At 55.2% G+C, this 9,867-nt stretch overlaps 1 protein-coding gene and 1 pseudogene across 1 annotated transcript in view; one reads left to right on the forward strand and one right to left on the reverse strand.

Moving 5' to 3' along the window:
* LOC101655063 (phospholipase B1, membrane-associated-like) overlaps nt 1–9,867 on the reverse strand; it is a 170,554-nt gene that overhangs the window by 86,659 nt on the left and 74,028 nt on the right. The window contains exons 4-7 of the mRNA XM_013006835.2: nt 8,873–8,948; nt 7,914–8,018; nt 6,712–6,768; nt 503–574 (exon numbers count right to left, since the gene is read on the reverse strand). Coding sequence (XP_012862289.2) covers nt 503–574; nt 6,712–6,768; nt 7,914–8,018; nt 8,873–8,948 — 310 coding nt within the window. The remainder of the gene's footprint in view (nt 1–502; nt 575–6,711; nt 6,769–7,913; nt 8,019–8,872; nt 8,949–9,867) is intronic.
* Nucleotides 2,591–3,129, forward strand: LOC105979385 (annotated as a pseudogene).

A 9,867-nucleotide genomic window follows, 5' to 3' on the forward strand; every position in this document is an offset into this window, starting at 1 on the left:
AAAAAATGGAAGGTTTTAACTAGTACTGAATGATGAAAGGAACGGTATTCATTTATTTATGTCCAGTTATTTCCCATTCGTTTATTGGGAAATATTAGGCGATCATTAAAAACCCGGCAAAATGGCCCGTTTTCAAGACTGCTAAGATCTGCAGACATCGGCCTCCGTCTCCACACCAGAGCTGAGCAGGGTCTGGAAAAGGCATCTGGGCCCCGCAGGGTTCGGGCCAGAGAGCAGATGGGTGGCGCAGCCCAGGGGGCTTGGTGAGCTGTGGCTTTGTTCCTGCACTGCCCTCAGGGGTGAAGAGGGCCTCGGTTCTACTAAAACTGCTCTCAGGGTTCAGAGGGATAGCACAGTGAGCAGAACTACGGCCAGGATGGAAGAACAGACCCAAGACACCAGGAGACCCCTCAATTCACAGCAACGTCCCACTTAGTGACCCCATCTCCCCCCCGCCCTCTGGTTCAGCAGGAGATGCCCTCCCTGGCCAGCCCCTGCCTACCTGAGTGGGGCATTTTAGTGGCTCTCTCTCTTCCGCATTAAATAGCTCATCCTTCTCTCCTGCTGGCTCCATCTAGAAAAGAAGGCAGTGGAGACGTTGTTGCTAGGTAGCAGCATTCCAGGGTACCGGTGAGCAAGACTCATGACACCATTGGCTATCTGTTTGATTCCCAGAGCAGCAGCAGCAGCATTACCTGGGAACTAATTAGAAGTGCAGGTGTCCAGGCCTTACCCTGGGGCTATTGATATCCCAAAACTCTGGAGGTGGGGCTCTAAAACTCGTCTAATGCACCTTCCAGGTGATTGTGATGCGAGTTCAAGTTGGATAACCACCACATGGGAACAGTCATTGATTTTTTAGACTGCTAAGGGACTTCCTGGACAGGAAGGGAAACTGGGTTTGTGAGGTCAGAGTGGGACCCACTCGCCAGGGCAGAGCTGGGACTAGCTACCTACATTATGAAGACTATTAAAAAGATTATGGGGGAAAAGATGATGGCGTGCCAGCAGGGGAAACTAGTGGGTGTTAGGTTTACATAAAAGTATTGAAGGGGAGGTAGGAAAATAAAGGGGCCAAGGCATCAGCTGTGAGAGGCAAGCTTGTAAAAGTCCTTGTGTTGTTTGAAAAATGTTCCTTATAAATCCATAGGGTCAATGGCTTTCAGAAGCCAGTCTCTCTTTTTTGTGGGACTCTTGTGTGGGGTTGCTGGTCCGGTCGGGCTCCGTCACCAGGTCTCCCACACTCTGAGAGAATTTCCCATTCAGCAGCCGTATCTTATCCCAGGATCTGTGCCCCAGCAACAGGAAGCCAGGGAAAGAACTTTACCCTTCTGGAGATTAGAGGCTAACGCCAGCGGAGGGAGTCAGATAGGGGAGTGTAATTAGCTTAATCTTTTGGAAGAGAAATGGTCACTCATTCACACTCAAGGCTCGGAGGCGCTGGGCTCCGGCTTTCTTTCAGTTTTGCTCTGATGATCCAGGATCCTAGACACTGAGGGGTGAGGGGTGGGTGGGGGTGGGAAAGCCCCTGCCCGGATGTGCCAAGGGAGTGTTTCATGGGCCGGGCCTGCAGGCCAGGTGTGGAGCTGGCTCACCTTCTTTGCTTCCTGACACGTTCAATCAATCGTACCATCCGGAAAGAAACACAGGCAGAGCCTCTTCTGAATAATTCTGGCAGATGTTGCGGGATTTCGTTTCCAAGGAACTTAATGAAACAAAAGCTCATGGCTTCCCGGGGTAAACCCATTTCCCAGAGGTGTCTTCCCCTAGATGACTCTTCAGGGGCAGGCACGTTGTCTTTCATGCGGGAGACCCAGATTTGACACCAGCCGACGCGTGCCCCTCGGGTCAGGGGAAGCTTGCGTATGGCGGAGATGCTGAACCGGTTTCGGCAGAGCTTCCAGATTAAGATGGACTAAGAGGAAAGGCGTTTCCATCTAGTTCCCCAAACCAACCAGTGGAAATCCTACAGAGGACAACGCGCTGGCCCACAGCGCATCACAGGACGGCCCTGTACTGGGCGGCGAGTCCGTTCCACTGCGCCCCTGGTGGCCCTGACTTGGACCTGGGCTCAACAACAGCCCACCCACCCATCCTTCCGGTTTCCACTCCGTCCCCTGTGTGTCTGCTGTTCCGACTCTCTGTCCTCGCCTCGGTGAGGACAGGAAACAGCCGCTTCAAGGAATCCCTCGCACGTCCCTCATCTTCCCCCGTGACCCTCTGCTGCACACAAATGCACCTGTGCTGCTTCCTCCTCTGGGGACACCTGGCTCTGGTCTCTGGGCTTGCACTCCCTCGTGGGTCTTTTTCCCGCTGGCATCCTCTCTGCCCCCCTTGAAGCCAGCTGAAGTGTGGAAGGAGAGGGATGGCCTGAAACTCTCCAGGGGACACTTCCCACGTGACCTGGCCAGGAGTAAGTCCAGAGCCACCGCCAAGGCTTACTGCCCCTGCCCTGTGCCTCTAGTGCCTTGCACAGCTTGGCCTGAGGTGGGGGCAGGGATGGCAGAAAAGGAACTGGGAAGTGAATTCCCCAAAGCTGAGCTCCTTCCAGAATTGCTGCCCAAGGGGGGTGCTCTATTACACCGCAATCATGTCTCGGATGCCCTACAATGGCAGGGACGCCGTGGCCATGAAAGAGAAGAACTGTGTGGCGGTCTGTCGCGGCATGCAGGCCCAGAGGGTGCCCACACCCTTCCAGATCTTTCCCATGGGAGGCCGTCTGTATTTCGGCCTGGATGTCCAGACCATTGCCTAGCCCTCAAGTTCCAGCTGAGCCTGCAGGAGCTTCAGGAAGGTTGGCAGATCCAAACCCCCACACTCATGAGCACGGCGTGGCCAACCGGCTGTATGAGAAGCAGTTTGGCCCTGACGATGCCAAGCCTATCATTGCTGGGCTGGACCTGAAGACCTTCAAGCATTCATTTGGTCTCTGGACCTCTTCAACTGCCCCCGGTCACTGATGACTTTGTGGCCAGTGGCACCTGCACTGAGCAAATGTACGGGAGGTGGGAGTCTGAAACACATATCTGAAACCATTGGCCAAGCCACGCCAGTGCTCTGGTCCAGGATGGGAGTCACTGTCTACATCACTGAGAAGGATAAACCACCCTCTGGACACTGAAGGCCTGAAGGGACTAACCTACTCGCCCCCTGCCCATCGACTCATTTCTCTCTTGCCTCTATAAGCCCAGTTTCTTTCTGTCTTTTGTTAATTAAATGAGGTTTTCTTTCCAAAAACAGCAACAACAACAAATGGTGCCCAAGAATTACCTACCCCCAAGTAAGCAAGATGACAGCCTCAAGGGCCCAGGGAGTGAATTGCATCCCAGACAGGGCCCTCTGCCTCCACTTTGTGCTGTCTGCCTTGCTTAGCATCCAGGTTGGACAGCTTCTAGAGTGTCCCAGAAACACTGGTGCTGCTCACCGACACTGCAGGTGTGTGTGTGGGGGGGGGTGCCTGGCTTCACTGGCCTCCACGCTCATGCACATTTAGGGGCTCAGCGAGAACGGACACCCAAGAGGCCTGTGCCCAGCCGCACCTTGCTCTGTGAACCAACTTGCAGCACCACAGAGCACCCTCCTGTGTCCCGGCTGCTGGCTGGGAGAGACGCAGGTGGAGGGCGGACCCCTGTGACCACAGCGAGTCTGCCGCCCCTCTCTGCCTGCTCCGCAGGGCAGCACCGATAGGAGGCTCGGTGTATCTTTGCAGGAGGAGCAGAAAGAGGTATTTTACTGGTTTCCAGCAAGTCTGTCCCAACAAGCAGTGGCCCTCGGTGTGTCCAAGTGCGGCTGTGCTTGGTGCTACGCTCAGTGGCTACATTTTTGTAAACGGATTCCTTGGCCTTTCTCCCAAGGTCCCTCTATGAGGACTTGAACCTCCCACCTCTCTGTTCGTGGACCACCTGCTTTTAATCCGTGTGACTGCGGTGCAACCTGGCACATCAGCGCATCCAGGAGGCGAGGCAGTGATTCTCCTCGGTGCCTGCTGTCTCCGAGGGGACCCACATACATGAAGAGACTGAACCTCGGCCCTTCCTTTCACAGGGCTTGACGCTGGCTGAGGAACACTGGACACTTCCAAGAGGCAGAGGACCCGAAGCCCACACAGTTCAAGTGACTTGCCACAAAAGTCAACCCTCACGCGGGGCGGAGGTCGGATGTCAGGATTTCCGACTCCTTGACCAGTGCCCTCTGCACTGGCCTGTTAAAGCCTACACTTCTTGTAGATCTAGCTCGCCGTGGCTGCAGGAGCTAGAGGCCTGTTCTACAAGCCGAGCTTGCTGTGCGATGAGATGGCTCTGTATGCCGTGAGGGGAGGCATGGGAGCAGACATAGGAACAGCAAGCCCGCACCTCCCTCCTTCCCTCCCTCCTCCCTGTTGGCCTGGGCTGCAGGGGGCTCAAGGGGGCTCTTACTGGGGAACAGTGGCCCTTTCAGCTGGCTGGTAGGCCTGGCAAGATAAAAGGGTAAAATCCCAAATTTGACAGACTCCCCCTCCCCTGAACTAGAAACACATACTGCGCCCCAACCCTTTGGCTGTTAGCATGAGGCCTGGATTCCTCTGTGCATCTGCTCATCTTCCTCTCCACAAAATGACCGAACTCTGTGGGCTGTGTGCCCGTAGGACAGCACCCTAGACGCTTGGTAGATAGAGTTCATCACCACTGCTATCTCCACCGCCGGTGACAATAAAAGGAGAATGAGAGGAGGGAGCCCAGCCCCTGGGAGCTGCTCTCAGCACCACATCCCTGCCTGGTGGTCACGGTGCTTCCTTCGTTGTCTGGGCCTCACTGTCGTCCCGTATCAGGCCAACTCCTTCCCGCCCCTTGCTCATGCCTCTGCTACATTCTTCTCCTCGTGCCCCTTAGTGCTCTCCACAGCCCGACCCATCCACTCCTGCCCCCCCACTGTCCTGACCACAGTGTCTGTGTCCTTGTGGTGTGGCACGGCACAGCGTCACACAGCTGCCCGACTGCCTGTGGGCTCTTGTCCCTCTGGGATGCTGATGCTGCCCGGCTCCTCCCTAAGCTCATGGAGGGCAGGTGTCCACGTGTGGTTGTCTCTTGCGTCTTCCGTGGCTCCCAGCATTGGGGGAAGAAGCAGGGCACCTGCACTTTCAATGGTTGGGAGGAAGGAGGTTTGTCTGAATGGCAATCTGGCCTTTTTCTCCCCCGGCGACGTGTTGGGCAGATCTTACTGGGGAGGCCTGGTTCCCTTGCTTGGCCACGCACGAGCGATGAGCAGGACAGTGAGCGGTACTCCAGTGAGGGTCCAGGCCACTGGCAAGGGTTCATGTTCAGAGAAATCCAACGTCCGCACTCGGGACAGCAGGCTTCCTTGGATGCAGCAGGCTGGGAGACTCCCTGCCCCTGCCCTCCCCGCTGTCTGTCTTACACTAGACAGAAAGCAACTAACACACAGTGCTCACGATCCCCGGCAGTGCGCATCGTGGAGGTGAGGGAGAGAAAGCAAGGGGGTGTCACTGAGCTTCTAACAATAGAGGAGCTTAGAGGGGAGCGGAGTTTGTGGGGAAAATCAGGCGGCTGGCCAGTGTCCTGGAAAAACTCAAGTAATAACAGATAGCCCTGGGCAATGCATTCGGGTTTCTGACTCATTCCAGATGGTCGTGGGGGACCTTTGGACTCCAGGGGGAGAAGTGGGGAAGTCTGCGGGATTGCGTACCTTCTGCTTTAAAGGACCAACTTGCACGGAGCACTTACTGTGGGCCAGGAGCAGGCTGCACACGCTGCGTCCTGCGCCAGGGGTTAAGCCCTGGGTTTTTGTAGGAAAGGCGCTGAAGCCCTGGACTCACAGTTTACGGAGCTAAGATTGAGCCCCAGGTCTTCAAGGCTCCAAAGTCCAGCTCATCCCAGGCCCCACCCTGGACCTTTAAAACCGCTGATCCCACATTCATGCAGAAGGAGGGAACGTTGGGCAGGGAGTTGGCATGTGAGCCCAGTCCCTAGGTCCCAGTGCAAGGGAAGTCTCACCCGCTGACGCTAAGGAAAGTGCCTTGCCCCTGGGTAGAGCAAGACAGAGACCCCATCCAGAGCACGCCCCCACGTGGCTTTAGCTCAGCCTCTAGGACAAGAAGGTCAAACTCCCAGCAGTCAGAGCTGACTGTCCTCAAGGTGTGGGAGAGTTCCCTCGTGGCCCAGACACAGTGTCCTGGGAACCTGCATCCTGCCTGACTTCCTGCTTGTTCCACGCAGAGAAGCGAAAGTAGAGATAGACCAGAGACAGAAGTGAAAGGCGTTCTCTTGCAAACACGCGAGGGACTAAAACTCAGAGACGCTCTGAGAGTTAGGTCTTCTCTCCCATAACAAAAAGCTAAGGCTATTTGTCATCTTGTAGCCCAGGATCCTTTGCACCTACCATCATCCCATGGGAACAAAGCATGCTTGGATTGAAATTCCCAGCGTCCCCCATACCCCCAGATCCCCCCTGTAACTGTGCAAAATGAGTCAGTGTTGTTCTTTGACCTCCCCAGCTCTTAGGCCGTGGCCTGGCTACCCTCCGGAGGCTTTAGTAAAATTCCCCAGCGTTGCCTCTAGGTCTGACCAGAGTAATTCTTTCTCTTGGCAAAAGACAAGAACCTGATTCTGGCAATAAACCTGTGGGTGACCTTCAGGTCCTCTTCCAATGCAGTGGTGGAGGAGTGGAGGAGACCCCTCGCCCCTCCGCTGCGGTCCACATCCCTGGTCCACTCACCATGCTGTTCCAGAGATGCAGGGCAAGTGAGGTGGGATCCTGGAGCAGTGGCGCCTCCTGAAAGAGAGCGAAGTAAGAAAGGAGCCCCTCTGCCCACAGAGGGAGGCAGCACCTTAGTCTCTGACACCCACACCTTTCCCCAGTGTGGGGATGAGGGTTCCTGAAGCATCCATGGTCTCCCCTCAACCTCCCTACCTCCATCAATAATTACAGATATTGATAGGAGCTCCTCTAGGGGCAGGGCTGGAAGATAAGGGGCCTCCAGGAGCAAGCCCAGTGCCCGATGCAATTGGGCTTTTGTATAACGGAAGAGAGCAGAAGACGCCAACAACAGGAAAGGGGGTTGGGTACAGGCTGGAACGAGGAGGATGGAGGGCACAGGAACTAACATCTTTTCTTTTCTTAATCATCCGATGTGGGAGATGTATCTGACTCTAACAGGCAGCACTCGGCCTCCTGGAGGCTGCGAGCTTCCGTGTGTGGACTCACCCACAGAGCTGCATCAGCGTCAACTCGGCGGCAGTGGCTTGGTTGGTTTGAGTCCAGTGACCCTGGGGCCACTCTAACTTGCTCTCCCTTGCAGGGTGGGGGTAACAGAGAAGGCTGGGAAGGAGGAGGGCGGGAGGGGGGCAGCGGGCAATGTGTCTTGTGTCCTGAGTGATCACAATAGCTAAGAGGTACGAGTGCTTCCCCAGTGCCGGGGCTGACTCCCAGTTCTGTTACTTCATGAGCCCCTTATAAGCACCAGAGAGGTAGATTCACTGCCACTAAGTCAATCCCAACTCATAGGGACCCTACAGGGAGTGGGGGGTCTTGACAATGATTAACCATTTATAACCATCCTGATTCTACAGATGAGGAACAGAGGCATCGAGAGTTCAAACCACTTGCCCTGGGTCATTCAGCTGGCCCTTCCCAAATTCAGGACATGAAGTCATGGGTCTAAGGAGCTGTGCTCTTGAGCTCTGGGCTGCCCTGCCTCCAACAATAAGCCTAGTGGGGGAGCGGGGTTAGTCAACCCTGTAGGGAAGGATACAAGAAAGTACAAGACTTCTGCAGGATTTCTTTCTGATTCCGTGCTGCTGAGCGCAAGGGGGATTCTGCAGAGGTGAGTGGGGAAAGGGGGGAGGCAGGAAGGAGGTCTGGGGACCAGGCCCCTCCGCGGTCTGCACCTGTGTGCCTCACCTGTAGCCCTCACTCACCAAGGCAGTTAATGGGTCTGACTCCGAGAAGATGGGCTGAAAAACAACCGCAAAGGACCTCTGTTTATTGTACTTGCTGGAGGCCAGGAGCTTCTTCCAGGTTTCCTGAAGGAGGGACAGAGAAGCCAATAGAAGTCTGAACCAGGCCAGGTCTGCCCCACCCTCTGACCACTGAATTGGCCTGCATTCATTGTTCCAAAGTCAAAGCCATTCCAAAGCTCCCTCGTCTCACACTTCCTGGATCTTTGAGGAACTAAGTTGGGTTTTATTCTCCTCTGAAACCCCAGCAGACAAGAAACACCAGAGGTATAACTGAAATACAGCCTCTGGAAGCTCAAGAGATAGACGCCTATTCACCATCTGACTAGGAACCCCAGGGTGTCCTCAAAGGCTAAGTTCTGCAGAGGGATGTGCCAGTAAACATGCCCCCCAAAAGGTGGTCATTTCCAGAGGGCAAGGAGTATCTCCAAACTTGAAATGTAACTTTCTCCTTAAGAAAAAAACCCTCCTGTGGAGCATGACAGTGGGAACTGTGCTTGGACCTGTTTCCCACACCAGGTTCATGAGCCACCACAGTCTCCTGGGATCTCCCTGTTCAGTGGGAAGCCTGCCTTCAGGAGACCCCCACCCACCCCGCTCTCCCCTGGGGCTGAGGATGATCACTGCCTGAGGGAAACCCTCTCCCAGCTCCCACAGGTAGCATGATGACCACAAGCCTTTCAGAATGATGGTCACGTGCTTCGGGATATTTTTCACCCTGCCCGGACCCATGCTAGGACGACTGAAAGGTTCTCAGGGAGTGTGTGGAGACTAGCTCTCTCTCAACGGGCCTACACTAGGAAACTTAGCATGGGTTGGGCTGTTCCCTAATTCTTCCCCCCACCCCTGTTCTCCTCCTTGGTCACCCTGCCCCACTGTGAGCCAGCATCCCTGTCTCCATTCCAGGAGGCCGGGCTCACCTGGTAGGACCACTGCATCACAGCCCTGGACAACGAGGAAGTCTCCAGTGTGCACCCACAGGTCTCTTCCTGGGGGCTGCGGGTGGAACGAGAGAAATGAGAGTGCTGGTGACAGCCCAGGGTGCCATCGGTCCACCCACGGTGTGAAGCAGAGGGGTAGCACCTCGCAATGGTTTAGGGGGTGGGGAGGAAGAACTTGGACGTCTTCGAGGGGGGCACAAGAAGCAAGGAGGCAAATCCAGGGAGGAATAAGCTACAGAGTGGAAGGCCTACCGTGGGACGCTTGTTCTCTACCACCCCCTCCCCTGAGGGTGGGGTTGAATGTGGACACGGGCTCTTGTCTCACTTGCTCCTCAGAGCTGAAACTCACACCCTCTCCTTTCGTCCCCTCTCTGATCTGTACGAGTCCTTTGCTTCTGTTGTGGGAGGGCTGACAGTGTTGCCTCTGTTCTAGGTGTTGGACCTTCCCCTACGCTGGCTCCTACCGTGTGAGCTTTTCTGGGTGCAGAACCAGAGCGTGTAGGGTGTGGATCTAAAGAGCTTAAATTCTATGCGAGATTTCAGAAATCTATGGGGATCGCGCTCTGTGGTGATGAAATGTCTTTAGACTACATTGTGTTTTCCAACATCTAGAAGGAACAACTCTTGGTCTAGAGGTGACTTTGCAAACCTGTTCTTCAATCATTCGGGCAGGGGGAGGTCCTTTGGGCCCACATCGGCCAGACCAGTTTCATCTTTCAAACTCAGTTTCTAAAACCTACTCGGCAGGGAGGTCCCCCTCCTTCCGTCCTGGCTCTGCCACTGACCAGCTGTGCCATCTTCAACACATCGTCCTTAACCTCTCTCAGCCGCCACTTGTCTACACCCCCACCCAGGATCAGGGCACAAGAGTGCCTTCCCCAGTGCCTGTCACATGGTAGCCCCTCGATGAATGTTGCTTGAATTCCATTCCCTGTTTACCTGAGCGCAGGGCCCAGAATCTCAGAAACATCCAC

Source organism: Echinops telfairi, unplaced genomic scaffold (assembly GCF_000313985.2).
Source record: "Echinops telfairi isolate 266 unplaced genomic scaffold, ASM31398v2 ScPeMD7_10;HRSCAF=50, whole genome shotgun sequence".
Classification (NCBI taxonomy): Eukaryota; Metazoa; Chordata; class Mammalia; order Afrosoricida; family Tenrecidae; genus Echinops; species Echinops telfairi.